General features: G+C 37.1%; 2 protein-coding genes across 25 annotated transcripts in view; one reads left to right on the top strand and one right to left on the bottom strand.

The window, feature by feature from the left end:
* Positions 1-17,171, top strand: part of P2RY12 (purinergic receptor P2Y12) — a 46,163-nt gene extending 28,992 nt beyond the window's left edge. For 3 of the 4 annotated variants that reach the window (XM_042903254.1, XM_042903255.1, XM_042903256.1), the window contains 2 exons: positions 13,343-13,499; positions 15,067-17,171. In XM_042903254.1, coding sequence (XP_042759188.1) covers positions 15,090-16,109 — 1,020 coding nt within the window. In that variant the 5' untranslated portion in view covers positions 13,343-13,499; positions 15,067-15,089 and the 3' untranslated portion in view covers positions 16,110-17,171. Of the gene's footprint in view, positions 1-4,262; positions 4,454-13,342; positions 13,500-15,066 lie in introns of those variants that run through there. The other variant, XM_042903253.1, reaches the window with a different exon arrangement.
* Positions 1-22,420, bottom strand: part of MED12L (mediator complex subunit 12L) — a 333,748-nt gene that overhangs the window by 74,133 nt on the left and 237,195 nt on the right. For all 21 annotated transcript variants that reach the window (XM_042903238.1, XM_042903224.1, XM_042903223.1 and 18 more), the window contains one exon: positions 4,055-4,202. In XM_042903238.1, the coding sequence (XP_042759172.1) occupies positions 4,055-4,202 (148 nt within the window). The remainder of the gene's footprint in view (positions 1-4,054; positions 4,203-22,420) is intronic.

Consider the following 22,420-nt stretch of genomic DNA (forward strand, 5'->3'; position numbering starts at 1 on the left):
CTTGGATTAGTAATGTCCAGTTTGGAACCATGAGAGATACTTTTTACATCCAGCATCTTTCATGCAACAATATGCTTCTGAGCTTGATCCATGTTGTTGAGGCAACTTTAATTTGTTCTAAAAGGAATTTGTTCTAAAAGGAATAATTCTCATTCATGTATAGTATACCAATGTGTGATATACCACCATTTATTTCTTAATTCTAGTGAGTAGTTTCCATATTTTGGCTATTAATGGGAAATACCTCTATAAACATTTCTAACTCTTAAAATATCAAGACAGCAACAATGAAAGGGGGTAAAAATTACCGATGGTCACAGTGACAGAACAGGATATGTCACTGGCATCTTCTTAGGGCATTCACCAGGATATTAATCCCCAAAAATTTAATATGTAAAAAAGGAAATTTATACCATTCTAACATTGTTAGGGGTAGCAAAGAATTAAATCTCTCCACATAATGTTAAAGTGCTACATTTATCAATTTAGCATGAAGAAGTTTTAAAAAACTTCCAAAATAAAAAAAAAATTATAAACACTTCTTATCCCAGGGGACTCTAGTTCTTACTAACAGTACTAAGGATAAGACCCAAAAGAATTAAGTCCTGTGTTAAATATCTTTAAATACATGAATTTATAAAGACAAATCTAAAATAAGAAAACAAAAAAACAAAGATCAGATTATATGCTTCCTAAGATGGTTTCCAACACTACGATTCTCAGGGGTCATAAGAAGGGAGCTCTACGACTCATATCTTATTTAGGAAAGTTTACTTTAAGAGCACCAAGGCCACTTTACTGATTTTTTTCTATTAAAGACACAAATATTTCACTCAACTCAAAACGATGTTGATAAAGGTAAATCTAATGGTTTTAGAAAATAACACTGAAAGAAAAGAGATCCTCTTTCAAATGTAAGGAAGCATAGTCTAGATGCTTCATGCACATGTGCAAACACACACACACACACACACACACACACACACACACACACACACACAGAGAGACACACACAGCAGGGTGTTTTATTTCCTAAAGCTAACAAACCCTGATACCAGAGTAAATAGAATCAAAAGGTGAGTGGTAACAAAAGGTAAGAGACTGTGCCACTTTTGTTCAAAACACCATATCTAACACAAAGAATAAGAACCAAGAAGTTCATTAAACCTACTTGTTTTTCAATATCTATTCTCAATTTAACTATGGTGGTTTGCCTTAAATATAGCTATTCACATGTAATAAGCATGTTTAAAATATCCAAGTTTTGAATTTTCCATTTACTAATATCATTGATCCAAGGCTGAAAACTCACATCAATGATTTTGGGTATAATGTACTGTAAAAGTGAAGTTAATATATTTAATCACTCCTTCCTGGAAACAAAACAAATAAACAAAAATAAACATCTGTAGTATTGCCACCATGAGAACTCACAAATGCATCTTGTGTGTGTGTGTGTGTATGCATGTGTGTGTGTGTGCATATGATTGTGGTTTATGCTAAATAGGATCTATTTACTTACAGGTAACTAACTTCTTAAAACCTCATATAAAGAATATACAATTGATTCTTGGCAATTTACATTCACTTTCAAAGAAACATTTAAGAAATTAGTGGTAGTTCTCAATAGACTATTTTAATGATATTTACATGAATAACAATTCAGTCATAATTTACAGATTTTCCTCATTTACTTTATTTAATCTGCTTTCATAATATATGTTATTGCTCTTATGTTGCTTAACTTTGGTCTTCTTTAAAAAAAAAAAGTGTATGATCCTGACATTTGTCTTTATTCTCATGGTAAACTTCATTAACGTACTTAAAAAAACAAAAACAAAACAAAACAAAACAACATTGACAACCAAAGATGACCAGCCAATGTAAATAGAAAATGAAGATTGACCATGTTCAACTGCAAGTGTCATTTAAACTCCTAGATAAGGCCTGGCTGATCTGAGACCACTTCTAATGATTTCCTCAAAACAATACGAAACCACTATATAGGCACAAATCAATAGACGCTAACACAAACTGTATTTTCCTGCTTTACCAATTCTCTTCTTTGCTGAAATGATGGACAAATTACCATTAATCTGAAGTACAGCTAGCTAGCTTCTGGTAAGCACAGTAGGTTTTAAGGAGGGACTTAACCTTTGACTATTTATTCAGAAGGCAGCTCACTACATCCCAAATTAACACATATCTGAGGAATTTTATCTAAAATGAGGAAAAGACAAATATCCCCACTGCAAATGCCACTCCACAGTGGTGGTTCTATTGCTGATAACTCAAAAAGTAGCATGGAACAACAAAGATGTTCTCTTTGTGAGTTCAAAAGTGAGAAGTGCCTATTTAAAAGACTGGTACAAAGATAGGACAGACTGTAGTCGGGCATTAAACACTCACTGTGAAGGAAGGAAGTAGGCTCAACAGAAAAAGACACTGCATTGTTTCCTCCCCTTTCCCATTCTTCTCAACCTCCCAAACCCCCAAATTCCCTAAAAGCTGGAAAGACTCTCTACAATTAGTGTTGATAAAACATGTATTACTGACCCTTCTAAAGAAGACAGTGTCCACCCAGTTCCCAAGTACACAAAAAGAAGTTTCAAATCCCTTTGCTAGCTAGTTACCAGGCTTCTAAATTCAACCTTCTAAATGCAATCCATTTCCTCTTTTCTCAAACAAAAAGAAACAGCAAAACAACTGATCAACAGTTTTTCTTAGATCAGGTTCTTTGTTTCGGGGGTGGGGGTGGGGGGGTGGGTGTTTGTTTTCTAAAACCAAGCTCAATAATGACAGGCCAACAACAACAAGGTTTCATTTCCCATCCACAATTCTTGGTTGTTCCCTCACGAAGCCAGTGTGGTACAAGGTCCTTCAGGGGCAATGGACGGGAGGGGGGTCAGGGAAGCGCTGTAAATCACATGAAAGTTAACCCTCCCATTATGCTCTAAAGACAACTGCCACAGACATCAGACACCTGCACTACCACATTCACACTGAAAACCATCTTGCCTTTGTACTTTGCTTCTGCATGTGCACCTCTACCGATAGAGAGGACAGAGACCTATTTGTATTAGTTCTCTGTACTTTTCTCTTGCAAAGATCTAGTGTGGACAAGCTCTAGGAAAACATCTGGTTGAAATCTAAAGACCAGAGGTCCTGGGGAGAGAGAGGTTCATAAAAATGTGTGTCTTTTGTACTGAACAACAACGTAGGGTTCCTAGAGGAGTCTGTGCCATGTGGAAGGAAGAATGCTGTATAAATAGGGAAAACCCAAACACTTTTTTTCTTTGATTATTTAAGTAAAAGAAATAAACACCAGTAATGGCAGTGAAGTATATATAATGATATCTTATTTTAAATCTTATGAATGCCTGATAAAATAAACAATCCTTGAAAAGAGTAATTAGGCAAATGTGAAGTGGGTAATTACAGAATTCCAATTATGCAATGTGGTGACATAATATAAGGCATAGTTTCATGTAAAAAAAAAACTATGTCCAAAGCATGGGGAAACGCTGTTCCAAGGAAAGAAGGCATTACCGAGCAAAGAACCAAATTTCTGTGTAACTTGAAATCGCTCGCTGTTATAGGCAGCAACCTATTCCAAGTATCGTTCTAATGTAAGAAAAGATCAGCAACTACACTGTCATGCTTTTCAATTACTGTGCAAATGTGAGTACTCAGAGCAAACTACAAGCCTAAAACAGGATGGCAGAGAACTGAAGAAATGGAACTCTTCCAGACTAAGGGTTTCCAATTCATTCTTCAGTACTTCATTTAGGTCTACTATAGGAAATATGGGAAGGATTTTTAAAAAAAAAGGGCGGGGTGGGGGCAGAAAATTAAAATTAAAATTAATATAAAGCTTACTACAAATGGAACCAAGGTCTTAAAATTTCAATGTGCTTATTCATATTTCAAGATGACAGTCATTCATGAGAGGAAACACTCTGGTGACAGTGACATCCAGGACTCTGATAAAGCCTGTGCTAACAGGAAGGCCAAAAGACAGCCCAATGGGAGCAAAGGCATTAAGGGTCTTTACCCCCTGTCTCTGTGGTGCTCTTCTTATTTAGGATTTTCAAAATATCTTTGGTAATCTTCTTCAGCTGATGCTTCGCTTCGTCACGCTCTTTGCCCACTCCATAAAGCAGGATTGTGCGCTGGTTACATTCATGACTTGAAGATTCATCCTGAAAAAGAGAAAATGCATTTTGAAACCCTTGTTGGCAGGGGCGGGGCTGCATTTCCCATCCATGAAATGCACTAACCACAGCCTCTCGGTGCTGGCTGGCGGTGGCATCCCGCCCACCTTTCAATTCACCTCAACCTCCACTGGCTACACCCTTGTTTTTCCAGTTTGGAACTTGCTAAAGTAAAAAAAAAAAGTGTCAACTGACCCGAAGTCTTAATAGAAGCATTTGATGTGGGCGTACCCTACAGAGTAAGTTTTGACTCTTGAAAACTTTTCATTGTTTAAAATTTAACATGGTATTAATTTCACATCATATTACATACTATTTAGTCACACTTTTTCCTTAAGGAAAATGTTACTTCTTAGTAAGCTTGGTTTTCTATATAAAGCATCACTAAATATTTCCTATTTCAAAAAATGATCTTGCTATGATCCTCAAATACTTTGAGAAAAACTGTTCCGTTGGCCTCCCACATGACTGGGTGAGGTGTATGTATATTTATTTCCAAATGACCTAACAACAAAGAGTCCAGGTCTCGTTAGGTGTGAGGTAGAGTTGCAAACGCAAACATGTTCAGTACCACCTTCCTCTAGGGGAATACCTCCCCACCCCTGTGCCGCAGACACAGTAAATTCAAGCACTATTTTTCCCACAAGGGAAAAGAAATTATGTCATCACAACATAACACACACACACACACACACACACACACACATTCCTTAGCTTAGGTGAAACAGTAGAGGGTGTATGTATATTCTCTCCTAGGACTGGTTTTGAATTTTTCTCTCTAAATTCTCTCTCAGATCCTATATTCTTCCATTTTCTTAGTAAGTTTCTATCCTTCGGTACAATCACTTTTCTTATCTTTCTGTATATGTTCATCCGTTACGGGCAAGGACCCTTCCTAACAGTACCTAATTCTAAGGAGCTTGCAGGAGAAAAGAGTTTCTTCTAGGGAAGACCAAGTGTAATGTGTTGCTAATGGCTAAAAAAAAGAGCAGAAGCCTGGAGACTTGGGAAAATCCCAATGCTTCATTTGAAGTACTTCACATGTGCACTTTGCACAAAGTCACATTTTACTCTTGAAACGAGAGCCCGTTTTCTAAGCTGCTGTCACCTTCCATCACTGTCCTTCTCACACCCTTGCATTCAAGGCACCCCTTTTCTCCCCACCGATACCCTTTTTGTTATACTCCACCAGAAATATACATCTGTATACCCTGCCAGTCCATCTTGCTACCCTGTCCAGGATTAGTAACATTTTATGTGTTCAAATTTGCATCTTAAAAAAGAAAAAGAGCTAGGAGCAGGTCTCTTCTAGAAACTGCTGTTATTAATATTCTGACTATCCCAATTTCCTCTCAAGTTTCAAAAGACAGACCTAATCACGGGATAAAGTCAACATAGAGAGTGATTCCTACATTTGGCTGCACTGAGGCATGACCTGAGCTGCTTATTAATTTCCAATTTTTGTTGCCATTACAGAGTACCGCTGTTGTATTTCTTTTTTGTCTGACGGGATGTGTACATATGAGCCCTGTAAAGGGAACAGGGGGAAGGCACTAAGAACACTGTACAAAACTCAGGCAGTGCCAGCCATGTGTCCTGACAAATGTATTTAGTTAAGGCACCTGTCAAACAGTTCTAATGTAAACTTCTGTGTGATGGGTGATGGAAAGATGTCATCAAAGTTACTGAACAAATGCTTTTGGAGGATCTACCTACCTTACCTACCTTGGTAAGACAAGATGGTAGGGACTCTGCAAAAATACAAGGATGAATGCTCCCTGTCCTCCATGAGCACAGATTCAGTGTCATAAAAGTAGCATTTGCAGAGCTTCAAGCCCAAATGGTGATAGTAAAAGAAGTTACCTTGGAAAGACCCATGTGCTCAGCACAGAGATACTATGGCTCCATACTGTACCAATAACAGCCCAAGTTCAGGGTAAGAGAGAGCTATGGCTGTATTCAGGTTGTGGCACTTGTGGACTCCATGGTCCTGAGTCTTTCTGTCCTAATGAGCCTTTCTGGGCCTCGGATGCTTCCCCTGAAACATCGGCTAACACCACCTTCCTTGTAAGATTTTTGCAAGAATAACTGAGATGAAGCATGTAAAACACTTAGCAAAGCAGCATATCAGAGAGCCCATCGCTGTCCATTCAGGTTTCAACACTTCCACTTCTCACTTGCATGCGCCCCAGATCCACACCGAACTGTATTACTCAACATCTCCTCAAGGCACCAGGATACTTCCTTCCTTTGCTCTTGCTCCTCCTGCCACCTAAAATACTTAACTCTCAATAGCTTGACCCTCATGTGTGGAAGTGCTGTACACAATTACAGCATTAGGTCCCTCACTGTCACCTTAGTGAATGCCCTTGGCCCAGGAGGAGGAAGGAGGGGAAGAGGGCCTTTGGAGCACTTGCCACAGTGTAATTCACTCACTTTCGAGGTATTTGTTTAATGTGTGTCTTCCCTGCTCCTCTGTCAGTTTTGTGAGGGAGAACTCCAGGTCTGTTTTATTCACATTTATATTCCCCTCAGTGGCACTGTGTAGGCACTTAATTTATGATGAATACATTAAACAAGGAATAAATAAGTGGACTAATGAAAGAACACATGACTCAAAGAATAGGGCAGGGATGAAAGTAAGAACAAAAACGTTCTGTAGAAAACCTAACCTGATAGCTAAGTGCTGATAGAACTGAAGAGGAGAAATGAGAAGCAGAGAGAAAAAGCCAAAGTCTATAGGGTGTGAAAACTATCTCTCAGTGGCCTGAATAAAAAACAATAAGAAGCAAAACCAAAAGTACTGAAGGAAATTGGGAAAGAATTAGGCATCTAAGTGAATGTGCATCTCACTAGATTTCAAGATGGACTCACTAGATAAAATTTGTTGGGATGGGGGGAGGGAAGCAGCTTATAAGGACAGGGAGCTCATGAATTCACCTGTAGGTGAGAGGAATTGGAGGCAGTGGATACATATTATAACTGTTGACTAGGTGGTGTGACGTGAGGACCTACACAGAGGTAACAGCTTAGAGGTAAGAGCAATATGTCCCTGGGAGGGGCGCAAAACCCCCAGGTTCTCTTTGAGGGGAGGGGACAACTAAGAGAGTAGAGACAGGAAGGAGATAAATAAGCCATCAAATGATGCACACATAATCTCCATAATTAACAAGATCAGTGGACAAGTGGGGGTCACATAAGTCGGGGGGGGGGACATTAAGAGGGCCATCAACAGTGTCAAATGCAGCAAGAAGTCTCAATGAATGTTGCCTCTCTGACTTATTTAAAAAAAACAAAAACAAAAGCAAACTACACATCAACTTCAAAAGAGAAGTTTCTCTGTAGGGGCAGAAAGCCGGAAACAGGATTGTAGTAAGAGTAGATGGTGAAATGGTAAGGGTGAGGCAAGTAACCTGCATTTACTAGTAGTTGGTCAGGAAGAACAATAGCTTGAAAGGTGGAGGGGAATAGGTGTATTAGGAAAACCAAAGGCAAACTCTTGTTCCAAAGGTATGTTTCAATTAAAGGAATCTCCATGAAGGAAATCCAGATTGGAAGGTAGATAGCTGGTACAGGAGATAGGAAACAATGGCTTGTTGTTTGGATTAGCTTGTAAAGAAAACCCAGGACAACTTTCTACTTCGGGGAAGAAAATGGTAAAACCATAGGGAAATTTGGAGATAAGGAAATAAGAAACTTGAAAAAGCTTTCATCAGTTTACTGGCTCTGATTTGCTCAGGGAGGTGGCCCAGAAGCAGCCAAGTCAAGAGTTTAGAGTGAAGGGATGAAATTAAAAAATCAAGACAAATATGCATTTAGCTGCAAAAGAACCATTAGCCTCTATATGGGGCCTGAAGACCCTATTTGTGTCTGATAATTAATATTTTCAGGTAAATCATGATAGCTTTTACTAGTCTTCAAAGATATTTTAAAAGTGACTGTTTTTCATTAGCCCACAAGATTTGTTTATATCAAATTTTTGTACTTACAGAAAATCTACGTCTTCAAGTAGCAATTTATAGTACATGAGAACAAGGTCAACCTAAGAGAATGGGCCAAATATTTCCAAAAGCACCAATGAGTTCTCTGTTCCTTCAACTAGGTATTAAAAAACTGTCAAGTTGAATAGTTGGTATCTGTATCAGATACATACTCCATTATTTATACCCTGAAGGTCACAACTTGCTGGGCAGAAAAAAGAATCAGCTGTCGTGTCTCTGGAAGGCCGGCCACCCGTCTCCTGCTAGCCCGCTGCTGTGCTTGGGTTAAACAGGTCATCTCCCGTATAAGCTAAATTCTGAAAATCTTCATCCTCAGGACCGATTTCTCTTTTTCTTCAGACAATATCTGACACTCACAAAGACTTAAGTGAGCAACAAACTTGGAGGAGACATGTCCAAAAGCCCTAGAAGGCTTGGAGTACTGAAGAAATTAAAATAGGTATCTTGAGCTAAATACCCTTACTGGTAAGAATTTGAGTTAATTGACGTCAGGTCTCCTCTAAGTCATCATCAAAACCTAAGTGATTAGACATGTTGCGGAAGCGTGTATGTGTGTTCATAAGATGGGATAACAGAGGTGATTATCAGAGCTGTGTACTCTCCTTTTACCTCATTCATATGTCCTGGTATTTCTATACTGACCCAATCATCGGAGAATTTTAAAATTAATAAATTAATGTTCTTTTTAGAAGGAGGTAAAAAAGAATCCCACTCTAGATATACTTCCTTTTCTTCCAAACACTCATGAAAAACAGATGAAGTAAATGTGATGGTCCTAATAAAACAAGATATTGCATTTGATACTTCCAACACTCTATAATTGTGTATGTTTAAATATTCAAATGTAAACCCAGCAGTCATCATGAAATAAATTGCACAGAGCGCCCTACCCCATATCCCAGAAAAGCAGAAAAACTACCATTTAAAAAAAAAAATGAAGTTACTTACATAAGGATTTTGCTTATCTATTAAAATGAAAAACTCTTAAAAGAGGCCTTCAAATTATTTTTTCACAGAATCTTTCAATATGTCACATTACTCTGTTTAGAATAAATGACCTTCCAAATAAGTGTGACATGAGGGATAAGCCTTGGGCAGAGGTGTAATAAGAGAGCAGACATGCATGGAGAGGCTGTGTCAAAGGAATAAGAAATTAGCAGCTTCTTCTCATTTGTTACTCCACCTGAAATGGAAGAACTCCTTTAAATCCAAAAAAAAAAGGAGACTCCTTTCATTAGATTTATACAGGAAATTTTTGTTCTACACTAGCTTAAGGCCCATGGTATGGCTGAAATGACAGCTCTGGGCAAGAGGCTCAATGCATCCTGGGGGCACAATAAAATGAACATCAGTGCGTTTGACTATATTTACTAGTCCTCTGCTTTCAAGCAAAACAATCAAGCCAGGGATGACAGATCATTAGATCAAGATGACATTTTCTTTTGCAAAATACCCCACACCCAAGAATCTTTACTTGTGGAGTTTGTCTCATGTACGACCTCAATTTTTATACTCAAACAGGTAAAACCACTAAATTCTATGAGTAAGCAGTGCCTTAAAATGCATGTGTTCATTCAAAACATTCACTAATGTCAAAATGACCACATTTTGAAACCATGCAATGTGAGAACTAAAATATCCTAAGACCTAATCAAATGTCTCAATTACATCTCCATTCTCTTGCCCTAACCTGGTTCCACAAGGAACACCAGGTCCTACCGTTTCAGGACATGGCTCTCTAAGTTCAGCGTAATCCATCTGAAGCAAATATTTTCAGAGAAGCAGACTACCTTTAATAGATGTGGCAAAATAAACCAACCAATTAAACCACTTACATGTAAAAATTCTGGGTTACAAATTCATTTTGTGAAGTCATCTCAATCTTAGAAATTAACCAAATCAATCAAAATCAGTCCTGTTTCCAATGAGAATACATACAATTATAAACTGCATTTACTGTTGTTTATTAATGACAGGCTCAAGTGTACAACTTGTTCTACTTCTCTGTACAATAATATAGCTGACCCCCGAAAAACACAGGTTTGAATTGCATGGGCCCCACTTATATGCAGACTTTTTTCCTTTTAAGATCATTCATTCATTCGTTCATTCATTTATTTAGAGACAGAAAGAGAGGGAAGGACGGAGGGAGATGGGGAGAGGGGCAGAAAAAGAGGGAGAGATAGAATCCCAAGCAGGCTCTGCACTATCAGAGCAGAGCCTGACATGGGACTTGAAACTCACAAACCATGAGATCATAACCTGAGTCAAAATCAAGAGTTGGACGTTCAAGTGAGCGACCCAGGTGCCCCTATGTGCAGACTTTTTTCAATCAATATAGTAGAGTACTAGAAGTGGACTGTTATAACATTTTTTTCTCTAGCTAATTTTACTGTAATATAGTACATAATACATATAACATACAAAATAGCTGTTAATCAACTGTTTATATTATTGATTAGGCTTCCATCCACAGTGGGCTATTATTAGTCAGGTTTGTGAGAAGTCAAAACTTATATGCATATGTCAATTATACATCAATTAAAAACTTAAAATTTTTTTTAAGCTTTAACGTGAATTTTTGACTGCTGTACCCCTAATTTGCACATTGTTCACGGGTCAACAGTATACTTTTTTTTTTAACATTTATTTTTGAGACAGAGAGAGACAGAGCATGAACAGGGGAGGGTCAGAGAGAGGGAGACACAGAATCTGAAACAGGCTCCAGGCTCTGAGCTGTCAGCACAGAGCCCGACACTGGGCTCGAACTCACGGACCGTGAGATCATGACCTGAGCCGAAGTCGGCCGCTTAGCCGACTGAGCCACCCAGGCACCCCAACAGTATACTTTTATAACCTGAGATGATTCACTTGAAAGTGATCTACATGGGTAACTGGCAGTCAATTCCTAATGAGAAAATTACCAGAGAAGATTTACAGATAGGTGGTTGTGAGTTACAATCAAAGGATAGTTAATTTAGATCAAGAGCTGGGGCCTTTTGATTTACCCCTCAAATCACTATTCATAGCCTTCTAGGAATTTGGAAATATAAATTCTTCATAATGTAGTAAGATATCAGTATCCTGAGTTAGTGTTTCTTTAGTATGGCATATTAATTTGTTGAAATCAGTAATGCTCTTTTTTTTTTTCCACAAGCCTTGTTTCATCTGAGTACCTTAAAAACACTTCATAAACATCCTTTACACTAAACTTTGCAATTGGGTGTATAGGCAAATATGACTTCTATTTTCTTGAAAACAGTACAACCATTCCATTCATGGTATTTACCTCTTGCTCCAGGGCCTCAACAAAGTGGACATGGGGGTGGGGGGTTAGGTCGAGCAGACACTGAGACGGGGAGGATTTCTAGGTGCACAGTGGTTACAGGTACAGGCTCTGAGATCAGTTAGAATGGGGTCCCTACTTCACTCTGCTCCTCGATTTCCATCATACAGAGAACAGAAACAAGATGACTATCTACTTCAGAGAATAACAGAGATCATTCAACAAGTTAATTCACGACAATATAAGAAGTCAAATGTTGGCTCTTATTATTCTGAAGTGTACATAGGCATAAAAGTGTTTTCCACAAGTATACTATTGTGTCTCCAAACCAAAAACCAAGTATTAAAATTTGTTTAATGCAATACATTTCAAAATAGAAATAACGTAAGAATTCCCACTTTTATAGGACTCCACTATCACACCTTTAGATGACTAACAGATTGGGATCATTACATGACTCAAATTTCTGACTGAAATTACTCAAATATATTTTAAAGTTTATTGATTGATAGAGAGTGAGCACACACAAGCAAAAGCAGGGGAGGGGCAGAGAGAGAGGAAGAGAGACAATTCCAAGTAGACTCCACACTCAGTACAGAGCACCACGAGGGGCCAGATCCCACAATCATGAGATCATGACTTGAGCTGAAACCAAAAGTCAGACTTGGTTAACCAACTGAGCCACTCAGGTGCCCTGAAATTACTCAAATTATAGCTTAATCCCAAACTCCTAATGCCAACAAAATTCTCAGGTTGGTTTAAATCAGTGAACTTCAAAGTTTACTGTTCATAACCCTCACTTGGAAGGTTCTTTAAAGTATAGCTAAGGGGTGCAACCAGAGTTTCTGATTCAATGGTGCTAGGTTGGCCAAGTCCAAGAATGTGCATTTGTCACAACTTCCTAGGCGATGCTGGGCCGCTGTTCTGCGCTTTGAAAATTGATGTTAAAGATTATTTAACATACGCAGAGATAGACCCACTCAAAATTCAAAAGAAAGAAGTAATCAAAACATACGTTCACAGCAAAGGCACCAAGCCAAGTGGATCTACTGGAAATAAAGGGACATTACAGTTCAAATCTTGTATGTGTGTGTGAGAGAGCATCAAAAACATTTATGTAAAGGTAACAGAGAAACAGAGATCCCTTAATTTAATAATATATTCTCTGCCCAACCAAAAGCTAGATTACAAAATAATTGTTTATATTCAAATTCTATTTAAGAAAAGCCTGAAAGACACTTTATATAATAAGCCTGGCAGTGGATACAACTGTTTTTCTTTTTTAATGTAATTTTGGAATCTTCAAATTTATAATGAGAGGAAACTGTTTCACGTACGAAGACTTGATCAAACACAGATTTAAAATAATGACATTATTAGCCAGGGAAAAAAAACAAGGGGCAAGAGACTTAACATCCGTAACAAGCACACATTTTGAGTTAATGTAATTACTTGTTAAAAGGCAATATATCACCCAGCTTGAGCACAGTATGTTTTCAGGTAAATAATCATCCGAGAAAGCAAGCTCACAATCTTCTCCAGGAAGCAGACTTTGAAAAGCTTGATCTCAACATGGATTTACTGTGTACATGAGAAACAGCCAAAAGAACTCATAAAGTATCAAACTCTATGGGCAGGTCTCACCAAACAGAAGCAAGATTTTAAACTGCATTTTAAAAGATGAGTTCTTGCCCATCCTGCCCCACATTTCTCAGGGAAATAAAAGCAGAAGTCCTAAAAACAGCCAGACGGAAATAGAGTGTCTGCACAGCTTTGAGTCCAGGGCACTGGAAGGTAATTTCTGATTGTGAAGTCCTCTCTTCCTCTCTCTTTTTCTCTAGAACACTCAAGACTTTACTGATGAACACTCAGAAGATAAAGAGTTATAACAACTAAACTAAGACATTAAAAGGAAAATACCAGACGCTACTCCGCAGGTTGCCTTAACTGCCAATTAATGGATACATTTAAATCCTCCTGAATCAACACAACAACCAGGTAATTTTATATCTAAAAGTATTTGACAAATACAGGTGTTTACATGATGATGAATGTGTACATGTTTGTCAAGTTTTCTTAAAATTGGAAACCTTTAATAATGTCAATGCATGAACTTATTTGGAATAAAAATTAAAATACAAGCTGTACTAATGGTGTCAGGAAAACCATTAACTTCTTCATTAAACACACATACGCATACACACACACACACACACGCAGCACAGAAATAAAATACAAATGGTCTTATTTATTTTACCTAGAGTGTAAAATGAGATTTAAATATAGAAAGATGGAAATAATAATCTTAATATCAAGAATACTCATTAAATAAGATATAGTCTATGTCACATTAGCATTCCCAATGCATAATTTCCAAAAAAAAAGTATCAGTGAATGCACAAATAAGAGTACATAGCAGTAGCAAAGAAGATTAAAATCTATGATCCTATATCAATTTAATACTGGGTTTTGTTTAGTTTTTGTTTTGTTTTTTTAAACAGGTGAGGGGATGTTGAAAATTGAAGCCATAATTGTCACAATATGAAACTTTTACTTTCAATAATTAGACAATGAAAAATTAAATTTGTGAGAATTTAATGTTATCTCTACTTGTCACAATTTAAGTATTTCAAATGGAACCTTTTATTTGGATATGTGTGCTTTTAACATCACCATGTCTATATTTAGGAATAATATTCATAGAAAATCAATTGCATTTGTCTGTGATTTAAAAAAATTACAAATTTCATTTCAAATGTCAAAACTTAAGGGTGCCTGGGTGGCTCAGTTGGTCCAAGTCTTGATTTCAGCTCAGGGTTCTGGAATGTAGCCCCCCATCAGGCTCCAGGCTGGAGTTTGGAGTCTGCTTGAGATTTTGAGAGTCTGCTCGCTCGCTCTCGCTCTCTCTCTCTCTCAATCCCCTTTCTTCCCTGCTTGTGTGCTCTCTAAAGTAAAAACTAAAAAAAATTTTTTTCAAAACTCAGATACCAGATAATGTATTCAAGTCAAGTGTTAGTTTTCTTTTATAGCCGCCTATTGTGGTATAATTATCTATAGAACCAGGCAAGGACATGGCTCCAATATTTTATTTTAGCTACAGTTATATACTCTAGATACCTAAGAAAGTATGCCCTGGCTATTTTTGAAGAACATCATCTGATGACCACTTCTTTTTTTTTTTTTTTTTTTTTTTTTACTATTTTTGTATCGAATAGTATTCAAGAAAATGTATGTAAAAACTTCTAATACACTGTGCAAAGTCCGAAATGACATATATATGGGTTAAAATATCTGCACACTTGTGTACGATCAAAATGTCCTTTAAGAGACAAACATTTAGCAAATGAGAAATACAAAGCATCTATACCTTCACATAATACATGTCAGACTATTTTATTTGTTGGAGATAGAGGATTTGCCATGATTAAGTATTCTAAGGTTCAATTTTCTGTAACGAGGATAGGAAACCCCAATTTTTAGAGAAGGGTGTCCAAAAATGTTACAGGGATAAGACAAAATCAATGGTCTGGGACTGAAAATAATCATCCCTTCCCTCCTCCCCTAGGTAGCAAAGAAGAAACACAAGCCATGGACAACCTCACCTCTGTGGCTGGGAATGGCAGCCTGTGCACCAGAGATTACAAAATCACCCAGGTCCTCTTCCCACTCCTCTATACCGTCCTCTTTTTTGTTGGACTCATCATAAACAGCCTGGCAATGAGGATTTTCTTTCAAATCCGCAGTAAATCCAACTTTATTATTTTTCTTAAGAACACAGTCATTTCTGATCTTCTCATGATTCTGACTTTTCCATTCAAAATCCTCAGTGATACCAAGCTGGGAACAGGACCACTGAGAACCTTTGTATGCCAAGTGACCTCTGTCATATTTTATTTTACAATGTACATTAGTATTTCATTCCTGGGACTGATAACTATTGATCGTTACCAGAAAACCACCAGGCCATTTAAGACATCCAATCCCAACAATCTCTTGGGGGCTAAGATTCTCTCCGTTGTAATCTGGGCATTCATGTTCTTGATCTCTTTGCCCAACATGATTCTGACCAACAGGAGGCCAAGAGAAAAGAATGTGAAGAAATGCTCGTTCCTCAAATCGGAGTTTGGTCTGGTCTGGCATGAAATAGTCAATTACATCTGTCAAGTCATTTTCTGGATTAATTTTTTAATTGTCATTGTATGTTACACACTTATTACAAAAGAACTGTACAGGTCATATGTCAGAACAAGGGGTGTAGGCAAAGTCCCTAAGAAGAAGGTAAACATCAAAGTTTTCATTATCATTGCTGTCTTTTTTATTTGTTTTGTTCCTTTCCATTTTGCCCGCATTCCCTATACCCTGAGCCAGACCCGGGATGTCTTTGACTGCTCTGCTGAAAATACTCTGTTCTATGTTAAAGAGAGCACCCTTTGGTTAACTTCCTTAAATGCATGCCTGGATCCATTCATCTACTTTTTCCTTTGCAAGTCCTTCAAAAACTCCTTAATGAGTATGCTGAAGTGCCCCAATTCTGCAACATCTCTATCTCAAGAAAACAGGAAAAAAGAACAGGATGGTGGTGACCCAAGTGAAGAGACTCCAATGTAAACCAAATGAGGTAATATTTCAATCTGTAAGTGGTTGGAATACACAAAAGGAAAACACTGTGTAAAAATACTGACTAAACAGTAAGCTGAGTCCATAACAATGACTCTTTAAACAAGTAGTAGAAAACTACAGAACTAATTTTCATTTACTTTTCCAGTATGAAAAAGCTACCTTAAAATACAGAAAAGAAACCTAACATATAGATATGGGTAGCAAAACAAACTGTATCGAATCACCACGGTTACAAGCCAAACTACAGAGAACTCATGATTTGTAGAGTTTTGGCAAAATGGGTAACCATATAATATCTACTGTAATCCTTTAAATATGTTACTAAGCACAATGTTATTATCAAGTTATAGTCAACTAAGGAAGAATGATAAATCTGATAAAAAAATCTTCTGACCAAAAATTATACTAAGATGTATATACATCCGAGAACGTAACCAAATGCTCATCTACTGTGATACTCATTATAAAGATTTAAGTGGGACACACAAAGAATAGTTACTACTAACTTCTAATTATTAGCAAAAATCTTAGGAAAGTTAAACTGATTGAAATGGTAATTGGACTGATTTTTTTTAATTTTCATTAAGAAGATAGAGGTTTAAAAATACCTTTCCAATAAAGGAGCAGAAATAGCAAAGTTATTAAAATGGTTACTTTTATGACATTCTAAAACCAAAAAATCCTGAGTATTTCCTTAATACTAGAGAAACCAGTTTTATTAATATTTTGACAACTTTACTCAGTACAGTACCATCATTGCCACTTACCTTTATTAACAAGCTTCTAGAAATTAAGTGCTACTTGGGTTAATGAATACTTCCTTTAATGAGAAAAACAAATGTGATTATGTGGTTGCAAATCATAACTAGTAACAGAAAAGTAGTTAAAATGTTTGTAATTACTGGTTTGCCATTTGTGTGTAAAAAAAATGTATATTAAACTCTAAATCACACTTTGTTGGAATTTCTTTGTTCAAAGACATTAGATACCATGCCTCACCTCTTACATACTACTACATCAAACAGCAAACCCACTTAATAAAGGGTAACTGACAACACTATTTTATGAGATGTTATTGGGCAGTCTCTTCTGAAGGTAACCTATCACATGAATTAGTCCATAAGTAAATGAAATAATAGATCAGATTGATAACGTACTGATTGTACATAAGCCACAGTCCTTTTTAATTTTTTAAATGTTTACTTATTTTTGAGACAGACACACACACACACACACACACACACACACACACACACAAAATGCAAGTGGGGGAAGGGCAGAAAGAGAGGAAGACATATAATCCGAAGCAGGCTCCAGGTTCTGAGCTGTCAGCATACAGCCAGACGAGGGGCTCGAACACATGAACCGTGTGATATCAAGACCTGAGCTGAAGACGGACACTCAACCAACTGACCCAGCCAGGCATCCCTTCACAGTCGTTATTTTTAACGTAAACAAAATATATAACACACTTGGAAGCTGATATCATTTATGTCAATTGTTTATGACCCTCAGGGATGATTCTCAAACATAAGGCAATATCAAAATTGATGGGAGAGGAAATAAAAGTGAAGTTCAGTGTAAGGAAGGTCACTGAACTTCAGTATTCATCAATTTTATCTACATCCTCCAAGTTCTGCTGAGCTACATTCCAGTATCGAAGTCACTTAACTTCCTAAATGCTATCTACTCTCAAGTGGCCGCTTTTACTTGCATGGCACTGATGTCCACAAGCACTGGATGACACTGGAGATGCACCAAGAGAAGATGCCTATTCCACATACTACTAGTCCACATTCCCGCCACACAGGCTAACGCAATTCACCCTAATATCACATGCATAAGGGTGCACGTTCTGTAAGAACAGCCCGAGAGCTGAGCTGGAAAGAACCTGGAGATCAGTTAATCTGATCTTCTCATTTTGTATTTGGGAAAAATGGAAGGCAGACCCACCGTCCAAGTCAGGGGGTAGAGGGCGGGTTAAAACTGACACCGAGGTACCACGACCCCATGAGCTGCTGGGAGAAGGCAGAGTGGACAAAGACTTTCCCAAATAAACTTTCCCTTTGGATTAATTTAATTTACTGAAATGACATTTTTGACAAGAGAAAGAAAGCAGGAACACAAATAGTATTATAGATTTTTTATAAAAGAACTGTCAAGTGTTTGGAATCATTTATGTTTTTATATATAATATGAAAAATTTACATTAAAATCTTAAGTCACATTTTGTTGGGAATTCCTTATTCAAAAACCTTAGCATACACTCCTGCACTGGACATCAAAATGAATCCATTCAAGACAGACTGAGAGATATGTGTTTACAGAACACTCATGATACACAGGACATGTCACTATTTTTACATGTCACTAGGAATTTTAATATACATAATAAATCCCAGATTTTATAATAAAAAAAAAAAAAAAAAAAAAAAAAAGGAAAGCCAAGTTTTGTACTCTCGGGTCCAGAAGTTGTAAAGTTCAGAAGATGAGACCAACAAAATGTAGTCTTGCCCAAAGCCTTAGTAGCTAACAAGTCCTAAGGCTGCCGGTTAGTGGCAGTTTCTGGCAGTGGGTTTTACAGAAACAGTCTAAAGCAGGTGTGGCAAACTTTAGTCTAAACCGAATCCACCACCTGAGACCTAAGAACGGTTTTCACATTTTCAAATAACAGGAAGAAAATAAGAAGAATAAAATTTCATATTGTATTAAAGTTCTATGAAATTCAAGTTTCAGTGTCCCTAGTAAGGTTTATTAGAACACAGTCAAACCCCCTCACGTTTTATCCAAGGTTGCTTTCCTGCTGCAACGACAGGGTTGAATAATTGTGATGAAGACTGCATGGCTGTAAAACCTAAATATTTACTACGAGCCCAGAGCCCCCTTGGAACGGTTCCTTTGTCCTCCTCTCTATTCCTCCCCCATTTACAAGGACACTCGTACACTCTTTCTCACAGGTGAACATTGAAAAAAAAATTCTATAAGAAAGGGAGAAATGAAAATTGACAATCCCTGGACTAGAACTCTGAAAACAGGGAGAAAATACACAGAAAAAGAACCCTCTATCCATGCATCTAGTTATTTCAGAAAACAACTACAGATTCCAGTGCCCGATCTATGTGATCACTATTGATTGGTAATGCCCAAAATGAGAATACACTGATGCCAGTTGGAATTAAATATGTAGAAATACACTTACGAGTCAATAAATAGAAACAGCCTGACTTTTTAAACGGGAAAAGAATATAAAAAATTAATTTCCAGGAGAAATACAAATAGACACTAAAAATATGAAAAAATCTGTACCCTCACTAATAAGCAAATAAATTTACATTAAAATTACATGGATTTTTTTCATCTTTAAGTTTAGATTTGATTTAAAAGATTTTTCTAACAGTATTGGAAGAATCCCACTCAAGGAGACTGTAAATTGGTATAATCTTCCTGGAAAGCTATTTGAAAATATCATTCAACATTTTGATGCAGAGCTTTGGTCCAGCAATCCCACCTCTAGGAAACTTACTACTAATATGTTGGAATTGAACGAAAATATACAGACATATGTGTGTCCTACAGTACTGTGCCTAATAGAGACACTTTTTGAGAAAAAAAAAAAAAAAAAGCCAATCAGTAAATTCCTTAACTAAACTATGGTAACTTTACATAGTATAATTTTTTATTTATTTTTTATTAGTTAGGGGTGCCTGGGTAGCTTAGCTGGTTAAGCATCCAACTCTTGATTTCTGCTCAGGTCGTCATCTCATGGTTCATGAGTTCGTGCCCCGCTTTAGGCTCCCACAGACAACAAGGAGTTTGCTTGGGACTCCCTCTCTCTGCCTCTCTCCTTCTCTCCCAAAATAAATAAACTTTAAAAAAAAAATAGGTAAATTGGGGCACCTGAGTGGCTCAGTCAGTTAAGCATCTCACTCTTGATTTCAGCTCAGTTCATGATCCCATGGTCTTAGGATCTAGCCCCACCTTCAGGCTCCCTGCTGACAGCACGGAGCCTGCTTGAGATTTTATCTGTCCTTTTCTCTCTCTTTCTCTCTCTGCCCCTCCCCAGCTCATGCAAGCAGAGGCACACGCTCTCTCTCAAAATAAACATAAAAAAAAAAAAAATAGGCAAATCTTCATGTACTATCATGAAAGGAAACAAAGATCTGATATATCAATAAATATAAATATATGCTTCCACACACGATGGTATGTTCATGCAAGGGGGTAATTCTCACTTTCGACTATGCACATGACTATATTTGAACTCCTCAAACTTGTATTGTTTCATATTATAATAAAAATATGAAACTGATATGAACATGTTTCAGGTACTACTATGAACTTATCGCCTGTTTCCAGTTATCTGTAGAGGTTTTCTATACTGGCTCTATTTATAGACACTTTTACATTTAATGTTAAACTGCACAACTTATTTTAACTTATTATTTCCGCTTTCAGTTCATCCAGTGGGGAATTTTTTAAACAATTTTCTATCATCTGAGAACGTACCATGCTATGTCTGATGGAAAGTACAGGCTCTTGTAAGAGTTCCCACTTTGACTTTCATTCCAAATGAAAATAAATGCTTCCTCATCTTTTCAGATTTTATATGGTACTGCTTAGCCACATCAACAGAAACCTTTAGACTATTAATTCTGATCCAAAAGAGAATCCCAAAAGAGACTACAGATGGAAAAAATAGTTTAGTGCCATTTGGCAGGCTTCTAATTATATCTTCTTTAATTCTTTTGCTGATCATACTACTTGGAACCAATTTATGTTTTCAGCCAGATACCTCACAGTAAGGAAAAAAATTTCACAAATCCATTAAACTTTAAAGTTGATTGTTATTCCTCACTCATCAATCAGTAATACCCAACTGAAAAACTACAATCTAGTAAACAATTCTAGTTCACCCTATCCATGATTGCTGACAGTTGGGAGCATGAGGCAGGTTCTGAGTATGGCCTCTGAACCAGACTATGTGGGTTTGAAGTGGGCTTCGGCTGTATGATTTTCACCAAACTGCTTAACTGCTGTGCCTCAATGTTCTTATCTGTAAAATGGGATCAATCTCTGAGGATTTTTCTAAGAATTAAATAAGATCACATTATCACTTTGAGCAGTATAATCACTAGCTATACTTATTTTATTGGTTTTGACTATGTCCTCAGCAAGTCTGATAAGATTTTAAATTCAATTTATTCCCATTTTGGCAAGCTTCTGATTTATGGAACCTTTCATTTCATCTTCGATTCTTCCCGCCTGTCTTTTCTGATCTATCACCAAAGGTATTCTACTTTTAGCTTCATTTAATAAGAAACACATGAACACCTACAACCTAACATACATTATTCTATACACTTGGTGGAACTTCACTCATTTCATTTCCTTAACATTCCAACAAAGCAAATACTATTATTTATTTTCATTGTAAAGAGGAGACAACAGTTTCATAGAGAACATAAAATATCATGCCCAAAGTCACAAGAAAAGTAGAGCTATAAGAAATTGAAACCAGGCACTCTGGTTCCTGAGAGAGTGCTCCTCTCAGTCAGGCCATCAAGGACCAAAGACACACACCCCTGCCCCCTGGGCACCAGCACTAGGGTAAATCAAAGAAAAGTCAACGACTTCATACTAAACACATGGGCATATAGGAATGTGTGATCTGTTGGAATATTTAGTATGGTCAAACATTTTGAAACTTGCCACATTTAAAAGAATACACTTCCAGAACTCTAGAAATGGGCAGCGTTAAGTCAGTTCCCCTTTTCAGAGTTTCCCACACTTCGACATTTTGAAAGTTGACCAAAGTGTGATTTCCAGTTTTCTAATTATGCAATTATTTTGTACAGCATTTCCCTGTTTAAACTGAAACTATTCCAAACCTCCATCTAGATAATGATTTTGGATATTTCAGGAAATGTATACTTCATTATGTAGGTCATATCCGTCTACATAAAAAGTAAAACCAGTTGGTTATTTTTCCTCTACTGAAGTAAAAAGCATAAAGGTGTATATTTAAATTATGTTCTATCACATAAATGAAATCCAGAATCTGTATCTCAAGAAACAATTTATTTGAGTCAAACCTACATGTTGTAAATTGTGCCATGATTGGGCAGTTCCAACAAAATTATCCAGCATCCTACTGCCTCATATTTTCAAATGTCCAGTGGGACATGAAATTTTTTATTCTTAGAATCCCAAACCAAGTCATCCCCAAATTGTTATTCAATCTAACCCCACAGTCTGGTCCAACTCTGTGGTGAAATGTGCAGGAGAAACTATGAAGTGAA

This window comes from Panthera leo, chromosome C2 (genome assembly GCF_018350215.1).
Source record: "Panthera leo isolate Ple1 chromosome C2, P.leo_Ple1_pat1.1, whole genome shotgun sequence".
NCBI classification, from domain to species: domain Eukaryota; kingdom Metazoa; phylum Chordata; class Mammalia; order Carnivora; family Felidae; genus Panthera; species Panthera leo.